General features: G+C 41.4%; 1 protein-coding gene across 5 annotated transcripts in view; it reads right to left on the bottom strand.

Moving 5' to 3' along the window:
• LOC132816706 (NADPH oxidase 4) overlaps window positions 1-15,928 on the bottom strand; it is a 172,276-nt gene that overhangs the window by 73,544 nt on the left and 82,804 nt on the right. For all 5 annotated transcript variants that reach the window (XM_060826590.1, XM_060826592.1, XM_060826593.1 and 2 more), the window contains one exon: window positions 7,348-7,512. In XM_060826590.1, the coding sequence (XP_060682573.1) occupies window positions 7,348-7,512 (165 nt within the window). The remainder of the gene's footprint in view (window positions 1-7,347; window positions 7,513-15,928) is intronic.

Here is a 15,928-nt window from a genome sequence, read left to right as displayed (position 1 = left end):
CTGATACCAGCATCTGCCTCACATCTCAAATATCATTCCCAAGAACAAGAGTCTTGCATGTTTCAATGAAAATCTCTCATCCTTCTGCACTTGAGAGAACATAAATCCATTACACTGAAAGGTCATGTCATAGGAATTGACCCAGTGAATCACTGCCCCAAAAGAAAGAGATACAAAGATTGTATGTGGTACTCCGGGTATGATCTCACCAAAGTGCTCTATATTTCAGCTTCTTGCATTCCAACCTTCTTGGTGGGTGGGGAGGCCACAATGTCATTTGCCTTTCTAATTGCTTTCTGAACCTGTGTGTGAAACTTCAGTGATTCTAATACATGGGCCCCCAAATCTTCCTGAGCACCAACATTTAATCGTTTCTCACCACTCAAAAGTACATTCCATTTTCATATCCTTCCAAAGTTAGTAAGTAACATCATATTTCTCTACATTAGACTCATCTGCCATGATTTGTCCACAAATTTAATGGGGCTATAATTTTATGTTTGCTGGTCCTTGGAAGAGGCATGTCTTTTTTTTCACATGGCATGTCTTCCAGGTGCACCTTTTCGACTTAATTCAATTCAATTCAACATGTCAAGTAGCGTCATAAGATTGAGCAAAACTGTGCAGGGTAGAGGTTTGCTGTTTTTGTCTGCACCCAGGAACTTAACATGTCTGTATAATGCCACTAGAAGGAGAACAACATTAGCAAATTTCTCCTACATTTGGTCTACAGCATAGCATACTTTTTCCATCTATCTTTATAGCAAACTTCAATATATCATGCTTATTTTTAAAACAGATATTTTTTATTGAAAAAGGTTTTTGAGATTTTTTGCTAAATTACAAAATAAGTACAAACTAGTGTATTCCACTTTACAATATAATAACACCAATATAATTTTTTTTGTAAAAACTAACTAATCTGTTCTACAAACAACCAAAACACAAAATAGAATATCATACATTTCTCCTTTTGCTTGTTGTTAGTAAAGAAAACAAATAAGTAAATAAATAACTAAATACATTCAAAATAGATTTATATCAAATCATAACAATACCCGTATTTATACGGGATTCCTTCTCCCAGGGGTCCCCGAAACAGCCAGAACCATTACCACGGCTAAGCAAAGGCCCTGGACAATATGGCCTAAATATCTGTGTCAATGTAGTTCAAAAAGGGCTGCCATGTTCTATAAGCTAATTCAGTTTTTTGGTGCACCATGTTGGTAAGGAAGTCAAGGGGGATATATTCCATGACTATCCTATGCCAGTTTGAAAGTCCTGGGGGACTTTCAGATACCCAAATTCACTAAAATATTTTTCCTTGCGCAAAAGGAAGGAGTAGTGAATAATTTCCTCCCGTATACATCCAAAAAGGGGAAATTTGGGGAGCCTAAAAGTAAAAACACTGGGTCCAACCCAATCTCCGTACTCAAAATCTTGTTAAGGCATTCGCTACTCTGTTCGAGTACCTGCAGATCTTCTGGCATGTCCACAGATAATGTGTGAGAATACCAACTTCGATTTTGCATTTAGGACACATTCGAGGTGCTCCTGCCTTGACGTTTGCAAGTCACTCAGATGCTATGTGAGCCTTGTGAAGTATCTTCAATTGAGTAGCCCGAGTTCTGTTACAGATAGAGATCTTCCTGGCATCTTACCAGACATCCTTCCACATTTCTAAGGAGATTTCCATCCCCAATTCTTGACTCCAGGTTTTATATAACTGTCCCATGTCCTTTGATACCTTATTACATAATAAGTGGTAGAGAGTACTACCGAGGGCAGACCCATTGGCCGAAGCACTCTCCTTTCCCTATCTGATTGATGAGGACTAATTATCAATGTGGTCTTCTTTTGTATAAAGTCTCGTATTTGAAAATACTGAAAAAGGTCCTCGCTAGGCAGCTCAAACTTCTGATGCAGCTGTTCAAAGGACATCATGACCTCCCCATCAAACAGATCTCCCATACAGGAGATACCTCTGGACTCCCAGATTTTGAGTAAAGCATCAGTCAGCCCTGGCTGGAATCCCAATGTTCCCACTATAGGAGAATATGGAGAGGTTTTTTTTTGCAGGTTATCCTCATCCTGTCGCATTATCCTCCAGGCTTTGCTTGTATTTAATACAATAGGGTTTTTACAATAATCCATAATGATTCTCATCTTGTCCATAAATAGGCCTCAATATCTAACCAGATTGATTGTGGGTCACAAGAGACCCAATCAGCGACGTAAGATAATAAGGAGAAATCTGGAAAGTCCAGCCCACCCCTTACTTGTGGGAGTTGCAGCTTTTCTAATTTAATAAGGGGCTGTCTATGACTTCAAATAAAGGATCCGAGCCAACGATAAAGCTTACACAGCACCTGTCTCAGCAGCATCAAGGGGAGCATTCTCATAGGGTATAAAAAGCGAGGTAGAATATACATCATAACAAAAGCTATTCTATCTAGCCAGGATATTGGAAGATCTTCCCAGTGTTGAAGATCCTGTCTTATTTTCTCCAGCAAGTGTGTACAATTGGCTTTATATAGCTGATTAAATGCCGGAATAATAAAAATACCTAAGTACAGAAAACTTCGTAGTGACCACCAAAAGGGGAAACAGGATCCACCCGGAAAATTGGGTATACTGACAGAGGCCATGCCGCAGGGAGGCCTTGTTTTCATAAAATTGATTTTGTAACCTGAGAACATACCAAATAAGTTAGCCACTTGAATTAAGCAGGGCACAGATGTCAAAGGATCATTTAAGAAAAGGAGGACATCATCCACAGAGGGTAATTTTGTGCTTGCCCGATCCAACCCTCGGAGCTGTAATACTAGGGTCAGTTTGTATAGCTTCCGCTGATGGCTCAATCGCTAGCATAAATAATAATGGTGAGAGTGGACATCCCTGACGACAGCTTCTAACAATGCTAAAGCTATCCGAACTTAAACCTTTGGTAATCACCGCTGCTTCGGGATCATTATATAATACTGTAACTCATTTAGTAAAGACCTCTCCAACACTAAACTGTTCCAGTGTATAGAAGAGATATGGCCATTCTACCCGATCGAATACCTTCTCTGCATCTAGGGAGATGACTAATCCCGGTATCGCTCCCTGCTGGCAGGCTTGTACCATAATGTTATTAGTTGATCTGCAACCCTTTATAAACCCAGTCTGGTCCTTTTTAATGAATGGTAAAACTCTCTCCAGTCTTAATGCTAACATTTTTGAGAGAATTTTAAAATCCACATTTAACAAGGATATGGGTCTGTATGAAGAGCAGTCATCTGGGGCCTTTCCCTTCTCGAGAACGAGAGAAATATTTGCTTCTCTCAGAGAAGGCAGGAGGCAGGCCTGACTACGTGAACAATTATACATATTTATAAGTGGCCCGGCCAGTTCTCCAATAAATTCTTTATTGAACTCAGCCTGGAATCCATCTGGCCCGGGCACTTTGCCACTCTGAAGCTGCCTCACCACCTCCTGTACTTCCTGGGTTGCCAGGGGGGCATTCAAGAACGCCACCTGCTCAGAGGTTACGCCCAGGAGGGCCAGATATTTACAAAAAGACTCCATTTTCCTCATTCTATCCTCACAGTCCTGTGACTTATACAATTCAAAATAGAACTTTCTAAAGGCTGCATTTATCTTTTTACGATCACAAGTCAGGGTACCAGCACTCTCTCTAATAGACGTCATAGTTTGGGGAGCCCTTTTCTTTTTGGCAAGGTATGTTAGATACCTGCCAGGCTTGTCACCGTATTCAAATAATCTCTGCTTCGCAAATAATATCTCCCTCTTTGCTGTTTGAATAAGGGTAACATTCAAAGTTGCCCCAAGGGCTGTGATCCGCTGCAGTTTAGTAATGGAGGTAAAAACAATGACTGCAGATGCTGGAAACGAGATTCTGGATCAGTGGTGCTGGAAGAGCACAGCAGTTCAGGCAGCATCCAACGAGCAACAAAATCATTGGATGCTGCCTGAACTGCTGTGCTCTTCCAGCACCACTGATCCAGAATTTAGTAATGGAGGGACTATCACCATATGCTGTCTCAGCTGCCTTCAGGCAATCCTCGAGCAGACACTGTTGCTCTCCCTTTTGTCTTTTCCGGGTCGCAGAATACGAGATGACCAGGCCTCGCGCGTATGCCTTAGCAGTCTCCCACATCATCGACGGGTTACTGGCCGTGCTCAAATTGATATCCCAGAAGGTTTTAAACTCCTGCGAAAAATATTTTATGAACTTGCTATCCTTCAATAGAAAATGGTCCATAATACCAATGTCGGGAACCCATCATCACTAGTCTTAACCTCCGTATATACTGCGGCATGGTCAGAAATAGTTAATTACCTATTTTACAAGACAATATTGAGTTTAAAAGGGTCGGGGGCAAAAAACATTGATTCTGGTATGGCACTTGTGTGGATTAGAATAGAAAGTAAAGTCTCTACCCTCAGGGTGAAGACACCTCCACACATCCACCTGTGCCAACTCCCTATTCAACTGCCTAAATCTCAAAGATATGCCCTCAGAGCTCCTAGCTATCCTGTCCGTCTCTGAGTCAATGATACAATTAAAATCTCTCCTTATAATTGTATGGCAGACCCAGAGATCCGTCAACTTGGAGAAAACTTCCATTGCAAATTTAAAAGGGTGTGCCGGGATGCAATGAAGATTCAAAATCCCGTATTCCTCTCCATATATTAGGGCTTTAATTAATATTTACCGTCCAAACTAATCTTTTATCTGGCTTAGCATTTGGAAGGGAAGATTCTTCCAAATAAGAATGGCTACTCCCCTACTTTTTGAGCTGAAAGGTGAAAAGGACACCCGGCCAAACCCATCCTGTTGCAGTTTCGAGAAGATGTATCTCCTGTAGAAAGGCTAAATCAACCCTTTCTTCTTTTGAGACTTGATAATATATTTTTCCTTTTGATTGGTGAGTGGCTCCCCTTGCCAGTCCAGGTGCACCACCTAAACGAATGGCTAGTCATGATAATCCAAGCAAACCTGAGACCCCCACAGAAGAAAGAATCTCACCCCAAAGACATTGAATGGAAACTGAAACAATTCATGTATAAAAACACTCTTTAAAACAGCTAAAAACTTCTCCTAAATACAAATAACATAAGGCATGTTTAAAAGTAGACTTTCCACCTTGCTCACAAAGGGCACTATTACCTTCCAATAACCTCACCATAACATCTCCCATCTAGAGTCATGCCCTCGGCTCAGGCATTACAAAATAGAGTAAATAAATTTCAATATCTTATAAAACAGGAGTTAAAAGTGGGCGTCACACACACACACACACACACACACACACACACAATAGGCTTAGCAAAACAACACAAGGTAAGAATACATAAGATTACAAAATTACAATCCCAGCAAGTATTAAGCAACCAAATAAGAAAAAAACTCAGAAACATGCCCCAATAATCAAATAAACTGTGTGAGCTACAGATAAGAGACCAAAGAAAGAATAAGTAATGAGCTCACCACTTTCCTCCCCCCCCCCCCCAGGAAAGACAGAGAAGAGAAAGAGAGAGAAAGGAGGAGGGAAAGACAAAAGGGGGGCAAAATAAAGTCATTATCCATACAGTTCAAGTCCTGCAGTCCATTTGAGAACATCCAGGAATTATTTTACATTTTCCCATAACCCAAAGTTATATACAGATCCTCTATGAAGCGCAGGGTTGTCCGATATCGCATGGAATACTGAATATTTAAGTCCCTCAGACACTTCAAATGCCTTCCTCTTGCGAACTACAACCAGAGAAAAGTCCTGAAACAACATTATCTTGGAGCCGTTGTACATCATGGCATTGGGATCCTTTCCCAAGACTCTGGAGGCCTCTAGCAACATTTGTTTTTCCCTATAGTGTTGAAGTCGAACTAGGACCGGGCTGGGGCGCTGGTCCGGACTGAATCTGTGTACAGCAACCCAGTGGGCCCACTCAAGCCGCATCCGACCCAGCTTCGACTCCAATTTCATCAGCTGTGGAAGCCATTGTTCCAGGAAATCAACAAGCTGACCTTCCTCCTCCAATTCAGGAAGGCCCAGCAACGGAATATTTTTCCGGCGACCTTGATTTTCGAGGTCATCGATAGGTTCCTCCAGGGTCCGGTCTCGATTCTCCAGAGCCCAGACCTGACCCATAAATGACTCAGCAGCAGTCTGTTGCGCCCCCCCTTCGAAACGCTGCCAGAGTTTCTCGATCTCTCGGTCGTGCTTCTGCGGCATGACAGAGATCGACTCTCACCTGGACCGCGTCTCTTTGATGGATGCATCAATCTTCTCTTGGAATTTAATAAACTCCGAGATCTGGCTCGCCTCTGCAGGTATGTCTCCCGGGGTGACCGCGGAAGTCTCTGTTGCTGCGAGGGGGGAATCTCTGTCTGCTGCAAACTGCGAAAGCCTTTGCCCTTGGTCATTTTAAAAAGCATCAAACTGTTGAAGTTTGATGCAGAATGGTCAAGGGTGCTGGGCAAAAAACTACTTTAAGTAATTTAGCAGGTGAGGGTGAGTACCCCACTTTGCCAGACTTGGGCAGAGCTCTGCAGACTGACACCTACTGGGTCGCCACCATCTTGAATCTCCCCCAATATATCAAGCTTGATCCATCAGTTATGATCTGTAGTTTACCAGTACCAATGCCATAGTAAACCATGCTTTTCCAAGCAACTTTAATTCAATCCACAGAAAGAGCTGTGCCGTGAATGTTTTGGGAATATGGAGAAGCTCAAATTTTTCTTAGCATTATATTACTTAGTGTTACTGACAAAGTCAGATATCTTTTATTAAAAATAGGACATGATAAACTGATTAGACATAAAGGAAAGAGAATCAAGCAGCAAAAGGAGCTTACACTTTCATACCTCTGCAATTTGATTAGATTAGATTACTTACAGTGTGGAAACAGGCCCTTCGGCCCAACAAGTCCACACCGACCCGCCGAAGCGCAACCCACCCATACCCCTACATTATCCCTTACCACTATGGGCAATTTAGAATGGCCAATTCACCTGACCTGCACATCTTTGGACTGTGGGAGGAAACCGGAGCACCCGGAGGAAACCCACGCAGACACGGGGAGAACGTGCAAACTCCACACAGTCAGTCGCCTGAGTCGGGAACTGAACCCGGGTCTCCAGGCGCTGTGAGGCAGCAGTGCTAACCACTGTGCCACCGTGCCGCCCACCATATTCTTTTAAGAGAGATTGACTGCTATTGCAAATAGTGATCTTTACTATTTCAGTAAGCATATAAGAGCAAACATATTGCTTTTACCTTGACAATCTAACAACAAGTATATAACAATGCAAGGTAACTTCTTATTTCAACCTACCTGACCAGGTCTTGCTCTGAAGTTTTCTTTCACCATTCGTAATTCTATTACATCACAAGGATGAGAATTCACAGACACAATGGTGACTGGTTTGTTGCTCCGAATATATCTATACAGCCTTTCTGCACAATAAAGACAGAGAGGCCCAGTGACCCAAAACCATGTCTTAAAAGCAAAGAAAAAACATCCAGTTAGAAAATGACAATACTAAATAGAATCTATTTTTAAATGATAAACTGGTCATACTGACCATTATTTACATTGTTCCTCATGAAGCACATTTATAGAATAATTAAGTCACAAGGAAGGTTAGTTCCTCCTAAAAGTTTTAGTGTTATAGTGCATGGCCTGTAAAATAAACATCTTTAAAATGCATAGTTCTGACCTTCAACAGAAATCTGAGCAAGACAGAGGACGAAAGTAAAAAGAAAATGCTTAATCTTCAATTATATATATTATTTTCTTGTTTGCAGAGCAAGTAAACAAATTATTTCTTGGACTAGTATCATAGCCGCAAAAATAATTAACCTCAGATCATGAAAAACAATTTCATTAGCTTGCTGTTAAAACCTGTAGCTTGACTTGACACAAATGGCAAAGGTGAGTGCTACCACCTCAGCAGATATGTTTGGAGGTAGGAGTTAGGTCTATGCTGTTGAGCAGGAGGGTGCAAAGTGAGGATATTTTGCTGGTATATATGGCTAAGTCCATTTTTTTGATAACGTAATTTTGTGATTATATCCTACACGATCATTCAAGATTCCCTAGCTAGAATCACTGCCACCAAGCCTTTTATTGGTATTAGTCTACGTCACTGATACCAAACAGAAGGGAGGTGATGGCCAAGTGATATTATTGATGTGAATCTATTAATAACCATCAACCAATGACCAAAGTAATATTCTGGGGATGTGGATTCACAGTCAGTCAAGGCACATAATGGAATTTGGGGAAGAAATGTGGAACAGAGTTTCTAATGATGACCATGAAACCAATGTCAATTGTTGGAAAAAACCCATCTGGTTCACGGATGCCTTTATGGAAGGAAATCTGCTGTTCTTACCTAGTCTGGCCTATATCTGGCTCCAGACTGACAGCAATGTGGTTGATCCTTAACTGTCCATTGGGCAATTAGGATGGACAATTAATGCTGGCCTAGCCAAGGATGTCCACATCTCATGAATTAATAAGAAAAAGAAAGTGGCATCTTTGGCACAAGATAGGCTTGGTCTTAACAAACAAATAAAGGTTTATTACATAGTACCTATATGGTATTAAAATAGTAAAATAGTACTTATACATAGCTGGTTACATTACGTTTGAGACATCAGGCTCAACTTCATACATAAGTGCACATGTCAGCTAGCTACAAAGACAAAACACAAGAACCTTTCATACCTTGAAAAACTCTAGCTCACTCTTCCTAGGAAGAGTTGTTTATATCCTGATGGGTGGAGTCTATTCCCTGATTTCAGTTAATCTCGTCAGCTACTAACTTTTATACAACACCCACCTCCATATGATTGAGTCTTTGGTAGGAAGGCTTGCAGGTAGTCTTCCAGTATGAACATCAATTAAAGCCCGAAGAACCTCATTCACTCATCACTGGCAGTGGCAAGGTGAGGAATATGCCACGTGGGAAGACCAACAGGAAAACCCATCAGGTCTGTGTGTTAATTTGTTTTTAGTATTTAACCCTAATTCAAAGCACTGAGTGAGGGGCTCTGTAGTGAGAAGGAGAGTACTTGCTGAGAGCAACCACAATCCCCATGAGGCTGTCACTAGCCTTGCTCCAAGGACCCCATCCTGGCAAAGGCCCGAGTGAATTATTAGCAGCAGGAGCAATCATTGCTGTTTGTTCCAGTGGTAATGGAGAATTCCTGGCCTCTGTCCAGCAGCTCTTAGGAAGCAGCAGCAACTAAACGTTCTCTTTGGGTTGGGAACTCTGATGGCAAAAAGATTCCATTGACATCTAGAAACACAATACCCTTGGGCTTCCAGAGATTGGGTCAACAAGATTGCCACCAGCTTTATAGCAGATATCAGGTTTCCTTGAAACCCTTATCAAATTCTGCTCAAACTCTTACCTATTTTTGATTAGGTTATACATTCAATTTTAAAGCTTGCTGAATCTGTTGTAATTGAATTTAAAAGGTTGTAAGACTGTTTACAGCTAAACGTATATTGAATTTTGAACTAGTGAAACACAGTGCACAATAAAAAGAAAAAAAAAGTGAAACACTTTTACAAATGAAGTTGAATTCACTAAATAATTGAAAGAAATTGATAGCTCTCAGACTGAATGTTTACCTAGTCCAAACAATGCAACATGGTAATCATATGAATATACTTAGATATAAACAGATCAATCAGGAACAGGAGTATGCCATTCAGCACCTTGAGCATGGTCTGCCATTCAATAGGATAATGGCGATTTGACAAAAACCTCAACAAATTGCCTCCTCCAGATAACCTTTCAACCTCTTATTTAACAAGAATGTATCTACCGCTGCCTTAGCAATATTCAAGGATTCTTCATCCACCACCCTTTCGAGAAGAGAGTGTTTTATAGATTCACAAACATTTGAGAAATTATTTCAATTAATCTCTGTATTTAGTGGAAAACCCCAATCATAAAATAGTAAAACCTAGATTCTTGCACAAGAGGCAACACTCTCTCCCCATCTGCCCTGTCAAAAGCCCCCAGGATCTCCCATATTTCAATCAAGTCACCTCTTACCTTTCTAAAGTAGTGAATATAAGCCTAGCCTAGTTTCTGTTCCTTTCCTCATAAGGCAAGCTACCTGTTCAAGGTATCAGTCTGGTAAGCTTCTTCTGAATTGCCTCAAAAATCATCCTTCTTTAATTAAGGTGACCAATAAGGTGAACAGATGCAGTCTCACCAGTACTCTGTTTAACTGAAATATAACCTCCTGGCTTTTGTATTCAATTCTCCCCTTGATAAGTTGTAACATTCTGTTAGCTTTCCTAAATACTTGCTGTAACTACATACTAATCATTTCAAATTCATGCACTAGACGAGGAAGATCCTCCTGCATCTCAGAGTTCTGCATTCTTTTACCATTTCGTAAACATGCTTCTTTTTATTCTTCCTGCAAAATAGACAATTTCTCATTTTCTCACATTATAGTCCATTTGCTATATTTTAACCCACTCAACTTTTAACCATTTTTGTCCTCTTCACAATTTAATCAACAAGGCCAACAAAATAATTGTCAGAGAAAATCTAGCTTAATTAGTGCATTGTTTGCAGTTCATTTTATTCTAAATGTCCATTCACACAAGGTTAAGTGAAATACCATTTCTGTCATTTCCCCTTCTGCCAATCCAATCCACTAGATACCCATGCTCTGCATAGAAAGCAGCCTGTGATTATCCCATTCTCGTATTTTGTTCCGAGAACCACCTTTCATCAGCCACAGTTCCATATGATGCATAGCAGAGTCTACTTCCACTCATTTCTGACTCTGACCTCGGTGACATTACTATTTCAGTTCTGCTGACAGTTACACTTCTGACTCCTCACCGGCGCCCATGTATCCCATACACTTAGTCCCAAATGTTATGAATTTAGATTTTGACTTATAATGTATTATGTAAATTGTAGTTGGATAATATAACAATAAAACCCACTTGTGATTTAAACCAGAGCTCCAGTTTGGTCATGTGCATTTCTTTCCTTTCTGAAGGTGTATGGAATGAACGCTGGATCAAATTACTGATACAAATTACTACACAAGTTTACTCTGCAGTTAAGCAAGTATGTTGATTGTTGGAGCAACAAATTGACCATGTATAAGAATTTGTTGGATTTAATCCACCATAATGCATCTTCATTCATGCAATAACATAAATTTAACATGAACAAAGCTAACTGACACAGTGGCGGGTAATCACCCTTGAATAAAATAACGTCTTTCAATTCTTTCAGACTGTCCAGGATGGAACCTATTTACTTCTCAGCTTTCACTGACTTTTGCTTTCTGCTTGCTTGTGAGGTCCTATTTCCAGACTACCTTTTTTTTGGTGTCTCAGTATGTCTGTGTCTTTATGACCCACCCACAGATAAGAAGAAATCCAACTGGCTGAGACAGGTTTTTCAAATTACCTAGACATTCTAATGTGTATTCTTTAGTTAGTTAATGGATAAAGCAACTGCCATTTTGTCTATTAATCATCTCTTGTCTGAGTACCCTTGAGAACACACATTGCTTTTAAAAGCCCAGCATGCCAAATAATTATTTTTCCAAAAAGCATGCAGAGAGATTATTACAAAATCCTGAAAGGAGACAGGAAAATAGCTAATGAATTGGTTTCATTAGATATGGAAACATTTTTTGTATGTCTTATAGCTAAGTTTTAAAAGTTGCAATAATGTATAGAAATGTGGAAAGGACTATTCAATCTCTGTTTTCTGCAGTTGCTTCCCCACACATTGATGTCATCACCCTCTTTAGAAGGCTAAGTGAACCTTGCTTGAATTCAGACAGATGATGTTCTGACACAAGAGCTCAATTTTAATGCTTCAAACCACTTGCAGTAGGACAAGCAGAATGTAAATTAAGAACCTTGAATACAGAGTTCCAGTTTTTTAGGTTTATCCACAGCATTATCATCTCATGTTATTGCCCTAACCACAATGCAGCCCTGTATAATGACTACTTAAAAGGGATTCCAAGAGGGACTCAAAATATTATACTCAAACGAGATCCAACACCTTAGAGATGGAGATTCAGTGAAGACTGGCTGTCCCAAAGATCCATTTCTGAGTCTCTGGACATGATGCTTACAAGGTGTAAGAATGCACAGAAAGTGTCTGATCAGTGCAAGAGGAAGAACGATCTTGTATTGGAATGGCTGAAAATGGCAGAGGTAAGCAGCAAGTGTATGGTTCTTCATTTCTGGATACAATGCTATACGAAGTTCAGTGACCACATCAGGGCAGAGATAAGTGAATGATCTATCACGACTAAGTACAAATCCCTTCTAACTTGCCTAGCTTTCTCCAACTTACATTCTCCTGTTAATTTGAGGAGGGATATGACACTTCTTCACACTGGAGGTATCTATTCACATCCCAGGTGATCAACCTACCATCTTCGCCTGACTGCCATGACACACGCATCTCTTGCATCTCCGTGTTCTTCACAAATATTGTTCCTTCATCCACTCAACACATTTTATTTCTCAGTCTCTTCTTTCTGTCCTTGCAATAAAATAAAAGCAAGGAATACAATGTAGAGACAGAGAAGCAGGCTGCCATCCAGTCATTGTTAAATTGAACACTATAGACAGATACACACTGTAATAAGCAGAGTATCAACAGACGTGCCCAATAATTATGGAGGATGGAGACTTTAGAGGTATCTGGTGACAGAACTGAATATTACACAGCCAAATGGTGCATAACACTCACTTGAGACTTGATGGCAGCAGACAATGAAATATGATGATCTGCACAGTAATCACTGAGAATCCACTCAATTTGACAGATCATTTTTGACTTTTACCTTTTGGCAGCCTCTCAAATGAAGGAAGATGTTTGCCAAGGAGTGCAGTCTGCAGCAAGAACCAGTATATGGTTCTTTTAAAGTGGGGAACTGGTGTTCTACTGATCACACAGTTCAAACTGACCAGGAGAGTATTCCACTCTTCCTACCTGCCATGGCTATATTGCAGCTTGATGATCAATCTGACAATATCATGGATGCAACTCCGAAACATACACATCACTCACCCCAGCCCTGAACCCAGCAGCCCCCAAACCCTCACTAGTAGTTAAAATTATCAAACAACAAGCTTCAGATCACACTGAACAGCATGTGCAGATCTTGGAGGTAGCAGCAAGGGAAACTCCCCTTGGGAGAAACTGAGAACTGCAGATGCTGGACAGTTGGAGTTGAAAAGTGTGGCGCTGGAAAGGCACAGCAAAATCAGGCAGCATCCAAGCAGCAGGAGAGTCGATGATTTGGGCAGAAGCCTTCCTTAGGAATTTGGAGGGGGAACAGTGCTGAGAGATAAGCTGGGGGGGTGGGGGGGGTGGACTGGGCATGTAGCTGGGAAGGTATTAGATGGATGCATCTGGGGGTTAATTGCGATAGGTCAGTGGAGAGGGTGGAGTGGATAGGTGGGAAGGAAGACAAACAAATAGAACAGGTGAAGAGAGCAGTGCCAAGTTAGAGGGTTAGATCTGGGATGAGGTGGGGGGAGGGGGAGATTTGCAAACTAGTGAAGCTGATGTTGATGCCGTGTGGTTGAAGGAGCCAAAAGTTGAAAATGAAGCATTCTTCCTCCAGTTGGACCACTGGACTCCTATTGGACCTGCTTCAGCAGGTGTGGAGGCTGGTACAATTACAACATTTAAAAGGCATCTGGATGGGTATAAGAACAGGAAAAAGATTTAAAGGGACATGGTCCAAATGCTGGCAAATAGGACTAGATTAATTTAGGAAATCTGGTTGGCATGGAAATGTTGGACCAAAAAGGCTGTTTCCGTGTGCTGTGCATCTTTATAACTGTAATGATTCTATGACTCAATGACTCATTTGCAGAGCCTTGGGCATCACCATGAAACAGGTTATTTCTGACCAGCAACAAAAGATGTGCAAGATTCTGTCAGTGTTACCAGATACACTATACAACTGGAGAGAGATTGGAGACGTCTAAACTACCATGCATGTTATGTTGTCCCTGGCCTTTCTGCTGACGTCCACCTCCAAGAGCAACCACTTAATGAGGCATCAGAAATGGTTGCATGCTGGCCCTCATCAATGGCTTACACCTTCTGCCTGCTAGCATTAGTAAAATGGAGGAAAGCCTTGATCATATAGTACCTCACAGAAATACAGCAAAATATGTGGCTCTTGGGCAAGTGGGCCATGAGATGGAAGCTGGAGAAAAGACAGTTGGCAGTGCTGACTCTGCTCAAAGCACTCCCCATTTTACTCAGCAGTGGGTCCCAAAATTGCATTTGCCAGTGGCTATGAATTAAGGAGGGCGAGAGTGGGATCACAGCCCTTGCTAAGATGGTCACTCATCTCCAAGGCCTGTTGGCCCAATCTGAGAACCAGAGGCTCATCAACTTCAGCAGCACTGCTGCTAATAACGATCATTGCTGAGGATGAGGTACGAGGAGAATGCATCTCAAAGAATAACATGTTCCCAAAGAAAAGGAGATGGGATTGGGGCCCAAAGTTCTATTGGGGAATGGAGGCACAAACAAAATTATTGCTGCAGAGGCAGCCACCATGGACAGAAGATACCCTCCTTGGGCTTACGAAGAAGGGCTTTTCCAGAGCATATTGGAAGCCACCAACATTTACTGGATATCCTCGCCATGTAACTCCAGACTCCTAAAAGCAGGCAGCTGACAACAGAACTAGGAAAATCCCTCAAATTGGTCAGCTAAATGGTTCACTTAGGCCTCACACGGAGGCCAACTAGCATCCTGCCCACCCTGGCAAAAGACCTTATGACAGGAAGATACTTAGCAGTCCCTTGATGCTTGGTTCCTTCAATTCCTTCCATTTTCCTGCCTCCTGGTCCACATCAAAGGACCTGGAAATTTCCGACAGGATATCAGCCATGATCACCCAAACAGTCAAATGAAGGAAATGAACAAGTTGACTCGAGCTCTGTTGAATTCACATATAATTATCCTAGCAAACCATCGAGCTACTCTCTCATTGGAAAGACATAACTGACGGTGGTTTAACCCAAAAGGTCACCATGCCACAGGCTAGGAGTGGGGTTGAGAAGGAGAATTCTTCATTGTGCCCTAAGCGGGTATGGAAAGATGAATCCAAGCTGTTGCTATCACAAACCAATCATCCTGCCACCTGAGTTAACTGACACCACCTCCATATAACAAAATAAACAGAAAGAATTGGCAGTCAGTTGGGTACTTAACACTGTGATAAATAGTCAATTTGTGCTCAATGTCCATGAATCGTAAGATTTATTTCAAAGTCCTATAATCCTGTGCTCTCCATTGTCTTCTGCCACTTGTCAAGTGACCTTTAGCCTTCATGAACATTATTTGACTAGAGTAGAAGATAAACAATAAGTGTCAATGAGAGGAGTGGACTGCGACTGCGGAAAACACAACACTGCCTTGTGCAGAGTTCTGGAGGATGACTGGCACACTGGATTCAAGATTGATATACGAGATGGTTGTACTCCCTCAAACTGGCTTGTGTTCCTGAATGACAATGCCCTGTGGATCCTAGAAGCTAAGTGAACCTCTGCCACATCAGACTCTTGCTCATTTTTCCCCACGAAAGGCATGGAGTGCTCATTATGTTTATCGTCTTGAAGCTCCAGTCTGCTCTGATGCACAATGTTGTGCACAACCATCATTCAAGATATCTTTTCCAGTTCATAATTAAATATCCCAAGATTCAGCCACATGAATCACACCTTCAGCCTCTCGATCATTTAATCAACGACTACTCTCTGTCATAAGCTTTCAATGTTGACGTTCCCAAGCATCAATTGAAGGGCTATTCACAAATGTCAGCTTCTGCATCATTACCAAGCATGCCCCTCGTTTCTGCTTGGA

Source organism: Hemiscyllium ocellatum, chromosome 6, assembly GCF_020745735.1.
Source record: "Hemiscyllium ocellatum isolate sHemOce1 chromosome 6, sHemOce1.pat.X.cur, whole genome shotgun sequence".
Taxonomy (NCBI): Eukaryota; Metazoa; Chordata; class Chondrichthyes; order Orectolobiformes; family Hemiscylliidae; genus Hemiscyllium; species Hemiscyllium ocellatum.
The sequence above is the reverse complement of the archived record's forward strand: the minus strand, read 5'-3'. Positions and strand labels throughout refer to the sequence as shown.